Genomic DNA, 19,183 nt, shown 5'->3' on the forward strand with positions numbered 1-19,183 from the left:
CATTGCATAAAATGAAAAGAACTTCTAGGATGAGTTGATATTTGAAGATAGATTTGAGTGGGAGCGCTTACAAAATGAATAAGTAATAAAGGGGCACAGTTATTACTGCTCAATACCAATTTCTTCTATTAAAAAGGCATTAAGAAGAATAATAGGCAGTCAGAGTGGACTTTCCCTGTCAAAGGTTATCGGAGCTCATTTTAAAACCAGTTTTTTTCCCTTTAGTAAACAGAATTTGGAAAGGATGAATTCGTATCTAGTAACAAATTAATCACAAATGGCTACAAATTTCTCACATTAGAAAATTGATCAGAAGGAATTGATGTAGGTTCAAGCAAAAATATCTAAAATACTTACAAGCATGTGGGTAATGCAGAACACCAATAAATGCTATGAGCAGCGAACGAGTAAAAACAAGACAAAAACTAACAGATTAATTTCATATTTAACAAAAAGAGGATCATTGAAACTCAGTAAGACAACTAGAGAAAACAAACAGTCTTTGGATAAATGCAAAACTTCCATAAAAAGAGTTCAATAGTTAGACTAGACTAAACTAAGTGTGCAAACAAGAAAGGTTAAATATATGCAAGCAGTGTTAAGAACTCACATATGCTCATCAGTTTGCTCAACGCCATACACAAGACTTTCAATGGAACCATGAAGACAGGTCAACCTTTTTTCTATTTCTGAATGAGGGAAATAAATAGACTTGTCCGCTCCAGGAGAGACTATATTAAACTTGGGATCAAAAACATCAATGCCATGGACTACCCGGTATAAACCAGGAAGAGTAAAGGCAGTGTGACTCTCGTATTGGCCAACTGTATTCTTGCTGTAACAAAACCAAGTGATTCATTACTCTCAAAATATACAACGCAAGAACTGTAAAATTTTCAAGTAGCTTAACAAAAAAAAGGAAAAAATAATAATTACAAGGAATCAATACAATTTGTGCTCCAATAATACTCGAGTTCTGGAAAAAGGTCGGGTCACCAAACACATTATCATTTGACCAAGTTTTAAACATACCTAATTTTATTAGATAAATGTAGAGATATGAGGCATTGGAGAGAGCGCACTAAGTAAACAACTTAGCAGTTCAATTTAACATTCCTAAGCAAATAAATAGTATGCAATTTTCTAACTCCATATAATTTTCTTAACTAGAGCAATTGATCATTATGAAGGGTGACACCAACTTGATGAAGAAAAAGGATTGCTTTTGATGCCAACAAGTTGATAGGCCCTTGACGATAATCAATTTCTCAATTTTCTTTTTCTTCCTTGTAAAGCTGAGAGAGAGTAGAAAATCCACCCAAAATTTGAGCCAAACTCGTGGTGAAGTTGTATACATAGCAGAATCTCTTAGGTGGTTGAGGCAACCAAGTTAAGACTAGTGTCCGGGACCAGAGCACTTAAAACATGCCAAAAAGGCTTTCATTAACATACAATACCGAGAGGTCCGAGATAATTCAGTAGAGCACAATCCGAATGAACTAACATGAAACACTTCTAATTTGAAACACGAAGAGCACTTCCAAGCCAGCACCTAATGAAAGGTTCCAAGCGGAAACTTGAGGAGCAATTCCAAATGATCATTCAAGGAATTCTTTGGAATGGATGTCTAAGGAACACTTTCTAACAAACAAAAGAAGAATCCTTTGGAATAACGAATAGCCGAGTCCTACTCCAAAAAAAAAAAAACATCAAAAGCGAAAGCCTATAAAACAAGACAATACAAGAGTTATCAAAGAAGACATAGGGTATCCCCAAATGATTCAAAACTTCTCCAACACTCAAAGGGGGTGTGTCAAATGTCTACAAACAGATACTACCTACAAAGGCACAAACATCCCTAGCATTGTTAAAATGAGTCACTAAAGACACTATTTAAGGCAATGATAAATCTAAAAAATTCCTGGACCAAATCCTTCAGTAAGCATCTCCATCAAAATAAAGGATTCATCTCTTTAAACACAGTACATATAACAATATATTCTCAGAGAACCACAAAAGAGAGTCCACCCCTATGCATGAAACCAACCTGAAAGAAGCTTAAACAAATACCATGTAAAATGAGAAAGGCATGATATTCCTTTGAATTTTTGCTAGTATAAGGGAAAATCCACTCTTAGAGAAAAATACAGAAAAAGTGAAGTCTAATTCTTTAATTATTCACAAATGCTCTACTCATCCACATTTTCCTTGTCAAATTTTTTTCTCAAATCAAGCGAACATGTTTGTCTCCTTCCCACCCAATCTTCCCATTCACTATGCTTCAAATTTAAATGTTAGCAAATAAAGTGTGCATAGAGTGGAGGGAATAAGAGAGAAAAAAATCTTTTCAAATTCCAGTCAAAATTCAACAATCCAAACAGCATCCATTTAATTAATATTAAAAGGAAATATAATTTAAAAATAAAATAAAACTAATTTCAATCAAATTTAGACAAATCTTAAAAAATCTATTTGATTTAAAATAAAAAATACTTCTAAAATTAAGTAAATAAAACTTAAAATAAAATCTTAATGAAAGGATCCAAACAACCAAGCCACCCTTTCAAAAGCTGGTCACAACTACCTTTCCATTTACATTTTTTTCTTTCTTCGGTTGTATGAACTATAAATATTGTAGCTTAATGTAATGAAAGGGCTTTTTGATGTTTCATTATTGAATTGAGATTGTGCGCTCCAGTGAAAGAGGCTTGGTGGCCAAATTATTTTGTTTGGTGAATTGCTTTTACCATTCTTGTTTCTTTGGTAAGAGCCAAGAGCGTTGACTTCTTTTCATTTGAAGTTTACTATTGAATTATCCTCTCTATTACCTTTTCTTCTTCCATTACCATCCTCCTTTCATTATCTACATCAAAATCAAACCAAAATAAGAGGATGAGTTGCTCGAACATTACAAAAATTTCAAATTGTAAAATGATCCCTCCACACGCTCCTAAGTCCCACCTCCGCAACTCCTAGGTCCCCTCTCCACACAGTTTAAGCTATGGTCCTAGCCTCTTCTTTTGAATGATATGGCACACGGACTAAGGCAATCAAACCCTTCAATTACTACCCTTGAAACCATTAAATCACCTCACTTGGATCCCCATTGCCGTCAACCTCTCATGGGGCTATTTTTCATATTTCATGCTTTTTATGTTTTGTTCTGATTAATTTACATTTATTAAATCCCTAGACAAGTCTATATATAGAGCCACTTCTTGCACAAACATATGACTTACAATAATTTTTTTGATCTTTGTTTACTCTCTTTTTAACACTGTCATTGTCAGGTTCCAAATCTTGGATGAGAAAAGTGGAGGGTTGCGTTAGGTAGTCGACAACCGCAAAGACCGTTGTACTAGCAATTGGGTGCAATATTAAATAGGCAAGGATTCCCGCATTATGGATGAATGTGGGCAAAAAAGCTACTCCATGAAATTATAATTAGGATAGAAATTTAAAATATAGGTTCTCTTGCAGACATTAATGAAATGAATAGAAATTATGATTCATAAGAAAATAAAGATTATATGCATTCAGGAAACTAAATGGGTTTGAGAGAATGCTAAGAAGATTGATAGTTTAGGATTTAAACTATGTCACTATAGTATGAGTCGTACTAGAATGATGTAGGTGTGATTATAGATAAGAGTTTGAAGGATAATGTTGTAAAAATTAATAGAATTTGATATAGAATTATAATTTTAAAGTTATTGTTGATGCTAAGATTATTAATATTATAAGTGCTTATGATTCTCAAATAGGTTTGGTATGTGTTAAAAATTAAAATTTTATAATGACTTAAGAAGAACTAAAACAAAAGATGTCTTTTGAAGAAAGAGTTTTTATTGAAAGAGATTTAAATGGACATATTGTAAAAAGGAAGATGATTTTAAAAGCATTCATAGTGGCTATGAGTTTAGAGCGACTAATGACTGTGGTAAGATCATATAAGATTTTGCTATAGCTAATGATTTTGTAATAGCTAATACTTATTTAAAAAAAAAATAGATGAGCATCTCATCACTTATAAGAATGGATATAATGAAACTTAGATTGATTATTTTCTTATAAGAAAGATAGATCATTTAGATTGCAAAGATTGTAAAATAATTTCGAGTGAAAGTTTATGTGCCAACATCGCTTGTTAGTTTTGAATTTTAAGATGAAGGGGCAAAATATTAAAAAATAGAGTAAAAATTTATTTTAAAATTAAATGAGGGCATTTAAAGAGTATTAAAGAAAAAATTTTGAGAGTAAGATTCTAGATCTTAATATTTTTTCTATGCATGAGAAAGCTAATGTTATGTGAGAAAAATAGCTAGTGATGTTAAGAATGTTACAAAGGATGTGCTAAGAGAGCAAAAAAAAAAACTCCTAATAGTAAAAATAGTTAGTGATGGAATCAAAATGTGCAAGAAAAGAAAAAAATAAATAAGATTTATTATAAATTTTGATTTAGATGTAAAAAATCTGAAAATTGGAAATGATATAAAGAGACTCGTAACGAGTCCAATAATTTTTCATTTGGATAGATCTAAACTCTAAAGATCGGCTATGTGGGGTCAGCTACATCAAGCCATTATCCTACTATGTGGGGGGTCGGCTACATGAAATCTTTTTTTTTTCTCCATTGTGTCATGTTAAGAGTCAAATTCTCATCTAAATCTAATAAAGAAAGATCGTTTCTGATATTTTTTAATCAAGTCTTTTTAGGTCTACCTCGACCTTTCTTAACATAAGTCAAATCAAATACATCTACTTTCCTAACCAGGTCATCGGAAGGCCATCATTTTATGTGACTAAACCATCTAAGGTTACTCTCTCTAATCTTATCTTCCACTGGAGTTGTTCCAACATTTTCACATATATGCTCATTTCGTATTCTGTCTTTAAGAGTAAGGCCACTTGTCCACCTAAGCATCCTCATCTCGACAACACTTAACTTAATATTATGCTTCTCTTTTAATAACCAACATTCTGTACTATAAAACATTGCAGGTCTCACTATCATCTTATAGAATTTTCGCTTAAGTTTGAGAGGGCCTTTTATACACATTACACAACAAGCACGATGCATTCCTCCACTTCAATCATACAACTTAAATTCTACTAATAATATCCCCATTTCTTTCACAATCACTCTGAACAATAGACCCACAATATCTAAAATGTGTACTCTCATTAATGACTTGATCGCCCAAAGTCACAATCCCGCCACTAGATCTATTATTACTAAAATTATACTCCATATATTCAGTTTTAGATCTACTCAAATTAAAACTTTTAGACTCTAAACATATGACAATAAAATTACAACAATTTTTCAACTCTTTTTACTTTCTTTTTCAGTCTTTACAAACCAAGTGCTCTCCAACTTGGAGTTGAAGAACTCATACTTCCACGCCATTTAAAATTATCCCATACATTCACATGACCATTAGCTACACCAAAAAAAGTGGAAAAAAGAAACCCATACGAAAGAGGTTCCAAATGCATGCCATTTGTGTTTGGAGAGACATAAAGATCATGAGATTGGGAGAACAAGAATGTAACTTTCACATAACAAAGAAATATGAAGAGAGAGAGAGAGATAGGATCTGTGATGCCTACTCCCAATCAGTGAATCACGTGAATTAGTAGATGATAACACCAAATAACAGTATTTAAAGGAAAGTCCGACGGCCCACCATCATGTACAGGTCAATAAGTCTCCAACCAACGGGTTAACTAGTCTTTATTTATTTGTTTCACACAAACACATTATTATCACAATACTATAACAGTAATAGCGACCATCTATTACTCAAGCACATATCAACATTCATTTTCAATGCATTGCAGCAAATAATGTATAATTGAGCTTAATTAATAAGATGCAAAAATATAATAATGGTAGACAATAAATAATCCTATTAGGCAAAAAATGCAAATTTTCAAAAAATTACAAAAATACCAATAATTGTATAAAACGATGTTTTAAAACTTTTTTGTACTACACTACTATTTTTAGAAGTCGAAATAAATTTCTAGGTAGACAAAAATCTTTGTATTTTCAAAAGCACATGTTGAAAAATCTTAAATAAATACTCAAAACGTTCATAATCTCGATCTTTATAGCATACAAAAAGTTACGCAGTTAAAGTTTTATCAATGCAAAGTTATTCAAATTTTTCGATAACAAAAAAACAAATTTAATCAGAAGAATATAAAAGCACAAAATCTTTGAAATCAGAAATAGGCTAAAAGTTCCTCACAGCGAAACGAGCAATTTTTCCAACAAGCTCGACTAACAAAAATCGCGCAACGGCCACCAAATCTAGGTTTTCAATTTCTCTCCTCACATTTCTCTCATTTTCTCTCTAAAACGTCTTTGTTGCCGAATTCAATGGGGAAAAAGGATTTAAAAGCCATTTAGTGACATAGATATTTTATTAAAATAATAATATTATTATTATATTATTTATTTAATTAATTTCTTTTAATATAGAATTCAAATAAATCATTTTAGGACTTTAAAAATTACATAAAAAATACCCATAAAATAAATCATTTTATTTAAAAAATATATGTGAAATCGTTTTGCAAATCAGATACATGATGGTCCCGAAATCCTCACTTGTGCCGAAAGACACCAATTTCTTAAGGATTTTCACATGTGCCAAAAAATTATGAAAAAATTCATGTAAGTAAAATACTACGATCAAAATACTATGATGAAGATAGATTACGATTTAGAATTATAATGACTCCAAAAAAATTGGCAAAATCAAAATACGAGCTATTACTGGATCCTATCCCAAGAACTCTCAGTTTGAAGAAAGATATTATGGGGGAGTGATAGGAGAAAGAATAAAACTAAGGGAATTTTTTTCAAATTTCATTCCTCGTTAAATAATCCAAATAGCATCCACTCAACCCATATTTATAGAAATAATTTTACAAGATAAAATCAAACTAACATGAATTCAAATCCAGATAACTCCAAAAAATCCTATAAAAGATTTAAAGTTAAGATAATCCAAATTTTTAATAAATAAAACTAGGATAAATTTCTAAAATAATAAAATATTCAAGAAATAATCCAATATTACTTTTTTATGCATGTCTTGTTCTGTATCAGTGTTCCTTTAGTCAAAGAATTACATAACAAAACTGACCAGGAGAGTTAACAAAATCCACAACTCTCTTGTTTACTGAGCTACCATCAAGAATTTCAAGAGAAGCCAGTTCAATGAACACTCAAATCAATGAAAAGATAAAAACTAGAAAAACACAGTTAAAGAAGAGTTAACATGAATATCGATTACTTCGCTTATCTTACATAAGTTTCATTTGTTCTCTAAAAAGGCCAAAACAGTACCTTTAAAGATTCAAAAAATTGTCAAAAAAATTTTACCAGAGAAGAATTTTTAAACTCGTAAATACCAAAAACCAACTGGAGCATATTTCAGGATGTCAAAACCTAATGAGCTTAGGTAACTGCAGCATAGCATCCTCAACCCTCTATAGAAAAGAATGGCCGGGGATATTTAGAAAGTGAAAGAGATTACCTTCCAGCTATCTCTTGGTAGGTACTAGTGATAATAAAGTCAGCATTGTTCATAGCAATTAGATCAGCAGTAAATTGAGATGAAAAATGGTACTTTTCCTCGTAGCTTTTCCAATATATGTCTGAATCTGGATATTTTGTTTTTTCAAGCGCATGAGCAATGGTGCACTGCATGACATATAAAGAAGGTAACCAAAATATGAACTCACAATGCGCATGTAACAAAAATATCTATCCATTGCAAACCTGAGTTACTCCTAGTTTATATGACAGCAAGGATGCAACAAGGTTTCCATCGCTGTAGTTCCCAATGATCAGATCTGGAGTGCCATGTAATTCAGCCGCTATTTCACTTGCTGAATCCTAATAAACAGGGAAAGGAAAACAGTTAGAATGTCCAACAATTATGAGGCATGTACAAATGATAAAAAGGATAGGACAGTCAAAATTGTCTGTAAAAAATATAAAATCAAACTGGAGTAAGAGCATTAAAGGATTACGTATGCTAGAATGCTTGAGCAACTAGAAGTTTTAAGCAAATCAGAGCATCGGGAACTAGAGCTACCTCATTGCAATTGCTTTGAAACTAACATTGCAGAAAGTTTATTTGACATATCTAACACGATTTGTTGAATGGTGTTTGCTTGTCCGCTTTTTCCCCTTCTATTAATGTTTCAAACATTAATAACATATAGCATATAACTGGTGCATACAATAGCATGGAAGGAAAAAAGTACATTTGTACTACAATATTGTTGTCTGAATGGAAAGAGATGCATGAAGTGGTAAAAACTACTACCTGATTTGCTGCAAGCTTTACGTCGAATGATTTGAAAGATCATAAATAAGTAGATCACAAAACAACCATCTTCTTAGTGTTTAACTAATATGATTGAATTCACACCATGCATGCCGAAAAGCTAATAGACATGGGATGTTATGGGGTGATGATAGGGACAAGGAAGATGGAGAGGAATACGGGTACCTGTAGGTGGCTACTCCTACACTACAGGGGGTGCATATAAGGGAGGATTTTCTTCCGTTGAAGTTAGGAAGCACTGACATGATATTGGGTATGAAATGAATGCAGACTTTGGGGGAAGCACGAATAAATTGGAGTGCCCTGACAATGGAAATCCATGTGGAACGGATGAAGATGCTCATTAGGGGGATTCTAGTTTATCCAAGACCATGGTGAAAGCTATACAAGGCAGGGGAGGGAGATAGTAGAGCTTCAGAGTATGGAAGGGATTCAGGATGATGAGGTAGCGGAGGTACCATTGCTAGTCCAACTGCTACTACACTAGTTTGGAGATATATTTCAGGCCCCTCACAGTTTACCACCCTCGAGGAAGCAAGAGCATGCTATTACCATGAGGGAGGGAGCTACACCCAACAATGTTAGACCTTATAGATACTCCAACATTCAGAATTATGAGATAGAGAAGTTGATTCGGAAGATGTTGGAGGCGAAGATCATCTGGCCGAGCGTGATTCCGTTCTCGAGCCCGATATTGTCGTGAAGAAGAAAGATATGAGCTAGAGATTCTTTGTGGATTATCGAGCCCTGAATAAAGAAACCATTCTAGGTAAGTTTCTTATTCCTATGATAGATGAGTTGTTGCCTGTTGGACAAGTTGTGTGGAGCGGTGATCTTTCCAAGATTCATTTGAAGTCAAACTACCATCAGATAAGGATGAGAGCAGAAGATGTGCACAAGACTGCTTTCCGAACAAATGAGGGGCTCTACAAGTTCTAGGTGATGCCTTTCGACCTCACTAATGCTCCAGCCACCTTCCAATCTCTCATGAACCAAATGTTCCAATCGTACCTCTGGAGGTTCGTATTGGTATTTTTTACAATATTCAGATTTACAACAAGACCCAGGAAAGGCACTTGGATCATCTGAAGGTGGTTTTGGCAACTTTGAGGGAAAACCAACTATTCACCAACTTTAAAAAATGCTCCTTTGCACAAAATTAAGGGAATGGTATTAAAATGCAGCACCACGTATCACCCCTAGATGGATGATCAAACATAGATGGTGAACCGCATTGTGGAAACTAATCTACTGTGTTTTGTATCTGCACCCCAAAAGTATGATCAAAATGGCTAGCTTGGGCGGAATTTTGGTATAATACTTCTTATCATATAGAAGCTCAGACGACACCATTCAAAATCTTGTATGATAGAGATTATCTCCATTTGGTGAATTATGGGCACAACAGCACATCAATGTTTAAAATTGCGCAATTGGATATTGAGGCGTTTTTTGTTCATGAGGTGAGGCGTAAGCCTCAAAATTAAAAAATTGTGTAAAGTGATAATACATGTCAAAAGTGACTTTTTATATAATATCTAAATAATATGTTAAATGATGACATATTAACTTTCTATTGAATTATGAATTAACAAATTAACATACACATTAAACAAAAAATTGCACATGATCTAAAATGACAAGTAATAAATTATATGAAATAGATTTAAAATCCAAATATTATAAAATAAAAATAATATTAAATATAGAAATTGCATAAAATGATCATATATCATCAAGATCAACACCAAATTTTCTTTTTTATCAATTCTCTACTCATTTATATTTAATTCTTAATAAAAGCTGAAATAGTTCGCAATAACTTAGGAATTATATGCACTGTCATCACTGAGGCGGTCTTTATCTGAGTTGTTGCATAAGAATTGGTATATCCCCTGCCTCATTCAATAGAGTTGAATGCCTACCAATATGCTTCTTTTTAATTTATTTCAATCATATTAATCTTTTAGAAATATTTTCATCAACATAAATATGAAATTAATGCTCCAAAATTTTTAGGATGGTTGTGTGCAACTTTCAAGTGATTGTCGGTGATGACTATAACGGTGTTGGCTACGACGAAGGTCGCGGGATAGAGGTAGAGGCAATATAGAGAAAGTTGTTGCACTCGAATGTGCATGAAGGCGTGATTTATGTTAGTTTTAACATAAAAAATATACAAATAGGATGATACGTAAGCATCACGCTAGTGAGGCGAGGCGTGACTCAAGGCGGGCCTCAACCAAGTTGTGGCGCAAGCCTCATAAAAAAGTTAGAGGTGTAAGCCTTGAGGCGTTTTTCACTAGAATTGCACTGAGGCGGGCCTCAAGGCGATCCTCATATAGCGCAATTTTAAACAATCCTCAAAGAGCATTATTTGGAGGAAAGGGACCACATATTAGTAGAATTAAAATGACACCTATTGAGAGCCAAACAAATCATGAAAAGCAAGCAGATGCAAACATGAAAGATGTATAGTTTGATGTCGGGGACAGTGTGTATTTGAAGCTCCGACAATATAGACAAAAGACTGTAGCAAGAAGAAGGAATGAAAAACTTTCTCCCCGCTATTTTGGGCCCTATGAAATAGTGGAACGCATCGGCGTAGTAGCTTACTATTTGGACTTGCCACCCAACGCAATTATTCATCCAATATTTCATGTATCATAGGTGCGACGAGTGATTGGAGAACATGCACAATCCTCAACATCAATGCTTACATTGACCGATGATATGGAATTGATTTTGGAGCCAATAGAAGTAGTAGTGGTGCACAAGGGAGAGACCAGGGCGAAGGAGGTATTAATTAGGTGGAAGAACTTGCCAGAATACGAAGCCACATGGGAGCACTATCAGACGATTAGGAAGCAATTTCCTTCCTTCCACCATGAGTACAAGGTGTCTTTTTGGGAAGAGAGTAATGTTAAGCTAGCGGGGCCCACCGAGGCGCTTGGGGTGGCTAAGCAAGTAAAGAGGGGAAGCATGGGGAAACTCATATGGGCGGCAGCATGGGAAACCAAAGAAAGGGGCCCAAGCAAGGAAAGATGGGCAGCATGGCGAACCACCATGTGGGTGGCAGTATGGGAAAACAAAGTGTGGGGCCCAAATCAACATTAATTACCTAACAAAGGAGGGGGAAACTTAGGAGGTAGTAATGTTATAAAAGGGGGTCATAGGAGGGGATTGAGGGATGCATATTTGGAGAGCAGTTTGGAGGAGGGGACGGCTATTGCTCTCCAGAGCAGGTTCCAAGGAGTTTCTTGTATGGGAGAGCTAATCTACCTCTCAAAGAGTAGATTAAAGTTATGTTTCTTTCTGGTGCAGTTGTTCTTTGTTTTTAAGGGACTTGTGGTTTTCTTGTACAGGAGCATTATATTTGTTGTTTTCTTTGATTTAAAGGTGTTGTACTAGTGTTTTCTCATCTTTGGGTGCTATTTTAGTGAAAAATCTACCATTATATTGGTTCAATTCCTATCAGTTATTCACCCAACTCATAGGCAAGCTCTAGATATGGTTCAAGTTTTAAGTTTGATCTTCTCCATGCACGGGTAGATATCATTCATTGCATGCCACCGCTAGCCACTAGTCTACACATTTTATCTTTTCATGTAAAGTATATGCTAAAATATTTCTTCTCCTCTAATCTTCAACATCATTCTTTCTAATAGCTAAACACCTCGTAACACTACATGGAGCTCACTACACTCTCCTAAATCATCATTTAATAAAAGTATGTCATCAATGATCTCCTTAATGCAATCATCCTACTAATCATCTCCCTCTAGAAAACATATTTAAGCTTTGAATTGGTATTGCATGTGCCTTTTCTTATAGCATTTAAAACGTATAATCTCCATAATATTCTTATGAGGTGGGATCAGTAAATGATCTTAGTGCCTTGAGCACTACCTGCAGGTGGATTACATCTAGCACTAGACCTCAAGGCAAAAAAATGTGGTGCTTTAGGTTCGTATTCTAGTGATAAGACTTTTTTTTTCCAATGAGGGGATATACTGAAATACATCCTTAAACGTTTGAGAGTCATGTAGTTCCACCTCATTCCCAATCTCCATCCTAAAGTCAAATGACAAATCTATTGGCAAGTTGTCAATCAATATCAGTACATCCAGTCCTAAAAATTAAATCCTCAAATGTATTCAAATACTTAGTCGCCTACATACTACTTGCTTGGGAGTAATCAACTATCTATAAGCTTTCTATCATGATGACTTGGACAGCATTTTCACCTTAACATTTCATTTATTCCTACGCAAATAATAACTAATATCCCTAGCATTTCTTCTTCTGCTAATGCATTTGACCAATAAAAATTGGGCATGATCAATCAACTTAATTTTAGCACTTTGTATAAGTAAGGTGAATTAATTATGTGATAAATTTTAGAGATGAGAGGAATTAAAATTTATATGATGGAACTCATAACTCACATAAATTTGGCCTCTAAAATACAATTTGAAAGGGTATGATAAAGAAAAGTGGCGAGGTTCTTATTTAGAGTCAACATGTGGTTTGGCAACCTATCTTCGTTTGTTAGTTGGGAGCTAAGGCTTTCAACAAAGATATTGGATTCAAGTCCTTGCATATTCAATGCATCTGAGTTTGCAATTAAATTCGTTCAAAAAGTTCAAAATTAATACTTGTGGACCTAGGGCACAAATATCATAGATTGCTACTTAATATTGCAAGCCAACCATCTAAGCATGAAGAAATGAATCATTTAAAGGAAATAAACATAGAAAATAATTAGTGATGCAACTGCAAATGGAAAAGCTTTATCATGTATACAAACCAAGCCGAGAGGAAGAAGTTATTTTTACAAACATTTCTGAACTACATTCCAATCACTAGGTTATCACTGACCCCGATCTACTCAATGAAGGTAGTCCACCAAATCTAATTGAAATATCCTAATTAGCAATCATGTGTTTTGTCATCCTAATATCGTATACTTGGTTTAAGTTAAAATTGACTAATAGAGGCTTTATATCCTATCAAGTGTGACTTATGGCTCATAACTAATAAATTTAGCCATTGGAAAGCAATTGAGCTTTGGTTAAAATTGAAGTATGACGGCGTTATTACAATCAGGCTAATCACATTGTATGAAGATGCATGACATGTCCTTACTGACATCAAATTTTTTTTAGTGTGATTCTATGTATTTACTTGATATAACATTGACACTTTACAAGCATTGGTCAAATAAAAAAGTATCATACAATGCAGCGGATTAAAAATGATTCTAAATTTATTGTTGTTAGGCAATGCACTGTGAAATTTGGAATCACTGTGAAATACATACACGATGTTACCTATGATGTAACTCCTCTAAATGTATATCATGTAATCCTAGGGATCTCAATTTATGGGATAAAGATGTTAGGTATAATAAAAGAGAGCAAAAAATTTTATTTGTAAAAGCAAGGAGAAAATATATAGCAAGCAGGTTCATTGCACAAGCAAAAGGATTTTAGAGCATTTTTTTTTTTGGCAATTTTAGAGCATTCATAAACACAAGGAGAAGACAAGATTCTAAAACATTCTAGAATACATGAAAACATGAAGGCGTGCAAATAATTAAATTTAGCTAAGAAGTTTTTAGGGTTCTTGGAGTAATCGGGGAAGGTTTAGGATTGACGTAAGGCTAAAGGATAATGTTGACTATTTTATGGTTTCTAGACATATTTGCGATTGGGACTTTCTTGTAATGGATAGTTGCGTTTTCCTTAATGGAAAAAGGTGAGGATCTCAAGATCAAAGGTCTGGGATGCTAGTTAATTTATGGAATTGATTCTAGGTCAATTAAATATATGAATAAAAATGTATGAATTACGTAATGTTGATAGATTATAGCAAGTGAACAATATGAGTTAGGGAATTGTTGAATGGAGGTTTTGTGATTTTTGAGAGGGTTGAAGATATTTAAGGCTTTGAGAATATAGGGGGGATATAGGACAACAAATTTACATAAGGTGAGAAATATGTTAGAGTTCACAAACCTTAATTATGATTGATTCACAAATCAATCCAAAAGTTAACAACTCATTATAGACACAATTTTTTTACAATAGATCAAAATTATTTTCATTGAAGCTAATGGGTATAAATAATAAAATAAGAGATGGGAAAAACAAAGAAAATATAATTGGAATTACATCAATATTTCCTCCATAACAACACCTTCCTAAAACATGAAAGGCCAGCTATTATAGTCCCCTCCTTACATGAAATGCCTCTTAAACCACTCCAATTGAAAGAATTAATGTGATCTTGATTGCTCTTAATTTGGGTTGATTTAATAGCTTCCAAAAAATTAAATTACATTCAGTCATGCATTTAAGGAATGAGAGTGATACGTGTTATTTGGAGATTTCTTAATTAATTTGAAGGACAGGCTAGCCATATTTAATTTGGCCACTTTTTATTATTGGATTTTTTTTTTCAAGATGGACCTTAATAGCACGCCAAATTTAGGAAAGGGATGAGCTATGCTGGAATGGAAGTTAAATTCAAACTTCCATTGTATCTTTATGCTTAAGTTTCATGTGATTGTTCTTCAATTTTGTGAACTTCATTCAAGTTACTATCAAACAAATATTATTTATGATTTTAGCTTTCATTGTTAGGCTTAATTTCTTCCTCGTGTTGTATCAAAACTTCTAGTCTTGTATACCATCAATAAACACAAGGAGAAAATAAGCTTCTAGAACATTTTAGAACACATGAAGACACGAAGGGATGAAAATAATTAAAGCCACAATGGCTTAATTATAATATATGCCGTCAATTCTATAATAAAGGGGCAGCCAAAACAAGAATGACCAAATTTGAAATGAGTGAAAATGACCTCCAACTACTATGGAGGGGAGAGAGAAAAAGCAGCTCAAAATAAGAAGATTGATATCTCCGTTATCCATGTGTGGTCGGCCAAGTCATGAGCTTATGAAAAATTTAAGGGTGATTTCAAGCAATTTCTATATATTTGAGGATTATCTAGGATTAAGTAATTATCAAATAATCTAGATTACATACATGAAAAGGGATCATTAGTTTTAAAATGGATTTCTCTATTATTTTTTATAACTCTATATATTCAGAAATAAAGGTCCACTATAATTCGTTTTAATCATAATTCAACTAACCTCCATAAACCTCTATCTCTCTCTCTCTCTCTCCCTCCCTCCCCCTCCCCCCCTTCCTCTCAAAAGTAGAAGGCTCAAGGTGGCAAGAAGAAAGCACAATTAAAACAATAAAGAGTAAGATCAAGGAGGAATATAATTTAAAAAAAGAAAGGAACACTGATAGAGGTGAAGGCCGTCAAAAGTTGTTGAGCATTGGGTACTGACCTCTTTCTACCTTGTGTTTGTTAGGGTTAAATCAGATTCTATCCTTCTCTTCTTTATTTGGATGATTTTTATGAGTTTCTTAATAGATATATAAAATCCTGATTCACTACTTAAACCCAAGCAAATAATAGACACTCTTGTTATTCTTTATTAGTTTTGTATTGGGTTTGTCGGTCATAATCCCCTCCAAACTACAATATAAACTCTTCTATGCATTATTAAGCTCCATATATACAACCGAAAAAGTTCCCAAGGGATCGATTTCAATCATAAGGGCACTGTTAATCCCACTGGTAGATCAAGATCACCCCTCTAGTGTAGTTTAGAAGTAACAAACCATCAAAAGTAACTTCGTTTACAAAAATGAAGAGACCATATAATACCAAACAATAACATTGATGAGAAGTAAGATTTCAAATTTACCGTCTATGAAATAGCCATTTTCACTGTTTCTAACCAAAACTCAAGTCAATCATGCTGATATGTCATCAAATATTAGAGCATAAGCAACCAAAAATGGAGTTTACTAATTAAAACCGCAAAAGTAAGCATGGGAAGAAACATAAAAAGTTTAACATTCAAGTATATTAACCTCCGCAAATTTCTCCAAGTAAGGCCACACATCAAATCTTGAGATCCATTTTCTGAGAATTCCATTTTCATTTCTAAAAGGAATCCGCAAAATGTGAGTGTGCTTTGTTCCAGTAACTCTCTCAAGTCGTTGGTTGCATGTCGTTCCTTTTGCTTCAGGTATCAACCTTGTAATCTTTCATTTTCAAGGAAATTAAAATATGTGATTTCTCTTGATAGAAATAGAGAAGTAGCATTAATTAGAAGTGTATTAAACTTAGGTCTCTTGCAAATAAATTAAGATGAGGTTCAGTAGTGTTAGGGCTCGGGTGTGTGTGGAGGCGTGAATTGAAGATAGGGTAGGCAGGTGGTTTGGGGCTATGATCAAACTACTTACAATAAGAATTCGTGGATCAACATCTAGTCCCTGGTTTTTAATCCGCTGAAGCATTTCGCCCTCCAAAGCACGAACTTGATCCAATATATATACAACCTACATAAAAAAGGCAAAAAGATGTCAACTTATAAGTGTTATTGTTAAAAACATTTTAAGAGCGACAAGATGACATGTAAATATCATGTTTATCCGAGAGTTGAATGGAGAACCCAAGTAAAAGTAAAAAAATCAGTATTATTTAACTTTAATTAAAGAGTACCTGCCCTCCAGTATCAGGTAGACCCAAAACACTAGCCTGGCCAAAATAGCCATGTGGTGAAAGAATTACAACATTGAAAACCATTGGAATCCTCCCCAGAAACTTCTCAAGGGATGCTGGATCAGGTGCCTGAAGTATATCCAAAAGAAGGTGGATCATCTCGAGTGCACGCTCAACTGTGTCACCCCAGCCTTTTTCCAGACCCATCTCCTGAAACCTGGAAATTAAATAAGAAAGCTTCATAATGTGTTAAGAAAACTTAAATATTCGTATTATTTTAAAATGTGGATCCTACTTTGTTCTGATATAGTAAGATGTATTTAGAAATATAATACTAGACAGGAGAATCATGCACAAGTTCATCGAGCTAATTTTCAATGATCCACTATTAAACCAAGGTTTCATTATATTGGTAATGAACAATAGTAGTTAATGTATATCCTGAAAAAATCGTATTAAATGAAGCCCCTAGCAACTAAGAGCAAGAAATCATAATCTATGTTGTCTGCGAGCATGACCAAAAACAGCCATATAAAAAAATGAGGGAACTTTCCTTAGGAATAAAGACATCTTCGAAAATCTCCCATATAATTCAGCATGGGTCACTATTATCAAAAGATAGTCGATATAGAAGTATAAACTATCTTACATGTGAGCAAATTCAGAGAAAGGTGTCTTGGGGTCGATCTTAGACAGATACTCTTCAGCCTTGGATAGGGTGGACTGTAGCCTTGATAAACTTTGTATCCTATCGTTCAGCATCATCATCTGGCCATGTACGTAGCAATCCCAAGATAAGTAACAGCTACAAGAAAATTAGCAGATCATTCCTATCCAATGCAACTTAAGCTTACATGGCCCTTATATTTGTGGGCTCTCAGAAAGTTGAGCAAAGGTTCTAAGCTTTCCCTGTTTCGAAACATGACTGAAGAAAGATGCCGATTAAGGAATTGAACACCATTTCCGATTGAAGAAGATCTGTTCGGGCGAGGGAAATCCGCATTGAAGGGCTCAAAGTCCAGCTCCAAAAGATATTTATCATTAGAGCTGTCAAATTATTTATGAAACGTAACAATTCAGTGGGAAAGAATGACTAAAAAAACTTGAAGAAAGGATGTTCCGGATATATCATTACCAATGTTCATCAACAAGTTTTTCCTTGAACTGTAGGTACTCGGAAACTTCAAGCTGCTCCACGATGAGTTCGTGGACGTTCACTCGGACGAACTCCCACACGCCTGGTCGCGGGCGGATAGCAAGGGCCACGAATGGAGGCAATACAATTGCCTCCTAAAACAATCAAAAGCAGATGTTGGATAAGACGATCTAGAATAAATTGAACTAAAAAGAGAGAATCTAGAAGAGGACCTGGGCTGACTTAAGGATCTCGAAGAAGGAGTCCTCTGCAAGCTTCTTGTCGTCAGCGATGACGGCTGAGAGGCCATCAAGGAGGTCATGTGGCTGTAGGATACTCTTTCCCTGGTTGACATACCTAAGGGAACGGGGAAAAATAGAGTTAGTGCTTAGGGTTTCAAACCCGATGATTGGAGCGATGAGAATGAAGGAGAGACTTGGAGAAGAGGGAGACGAGATCGTTGCGGTGGGCCAGGAGGGTATCCTCGACCCTCTCTCGCATGCTCGGCACGCGCCCTAGCTTCTGCGTCGCCATGGCGATTCGTCGCGTCAGTATAACTTTCTGGAGAAGAGAAGAGAAGGAGCTGGAAGAGAGGACTCCTGGAAGAGTGATAGTTCGCGGGAGACGGAAAGGTGCGAGACTGCTAAAATACTATGGAGTCTAGTCATGCTTTACGGATAATAAAAAGTATTATTGGGTGGCCTCATCCTCATGCTAAAGTTGGCAAAGCGTGGGTTCAAGGCTTGAAGCCCTTTCCTTCAATTTTGTACGACGCACTAATTTAATCATACTTATATAGTATATATATTATATTATGTTAAATTAATATACGAAAGTGGGCGTCGATTTTTTTTTATTATTATTTTGAGACAAAAGTCGTATATTCAAAAAAAAATTATAAATGATAAAAGAAAGATAAAATTATAGTCTTGATTCTCGGTCACAAAAGGAGAAACCAAATACTCAAAAATGAGGAAACAAAAGCCCTCACGCAGCAGCAACAAAAAATAAAGCAAATTTGTAAAATAGGACAGGTTGCTCTTGAATAAACACCAATTTCCAGCACAAAAGGGACAGCACAAG

At 34.5% G+C, this 19,183-nt stretch overlaps 1 protein-coding gene across 1 annotated transcript in view; it reads right to left on the reverse strand.

Moving 5' to 3' along the window:
• LOC110103989 (sucrose synthase 4) overlaps positions 1–18,764 on the reverse strand; it is a 44,259-nt gene extending 25,495 nt beyond the window's left edge. Inside the window, exons 1-11 of the mRNA XM_020832908.2 lie at positions 18,537–18,764; positions 18,334–18,457; positions 18,101–18,255; positions 17,820–18,012; positions 17,615–17,733; positions 16,966–17,182; positions 16,707–16,802; positions 16,332–16,505; positions 7,799–7,915; positions 7,554–7,720; positions 611–835 (exon numbers count right to left, since the gene is read on the reverse strand). Coding sequence (XP_020688567.1) covers positions 611–835; positions 7,554–7,720; positions 7,799–7,915; positions 16,332–16,505; positions 16,707–16,802; positions 16,966–17,182; positions 17,615–17,733; positions 17,820–18,012; positions 18,101–18,255; positions 18,334–18,457; positions 18,537–18,634 — 1,685 coding nt within the window. The 5' untranslated portion in view covers positions 18,635–18,764. The remainder of the gene's footprint in view (positions 1–610; positions 836–7,553; positions 7,721–7,798; positions 7,916–16,331; positions 16,506–16,706; positions 16,803–16,965; positions 17,183–17,614; positions 17,734–17,819; positions 18,013–18,100; positions 18,256–18,333; positions 18,458–18,536) is intronic.
• Positions 18,765–19,183: the final 419 nt, after the last annotated feature.

This window comes from Dendrobium catenatum, unplaced genomic scaffold (assembly GCF_001605985.2).
Source record: "Dendrobium catenatum unplaced genomic scaffold, ASM160598v2 fragScaff_scaffold_142, whole genome shotgun sequence".
Classification (NCBI taxonomy): domain Eukaryota; kingdom Viridiplantae; phylum Streptophyta; class Magnoliopsida; order Asparagales; family Orchidaceae; genus Dendrobium; species Dendrobium catenatum.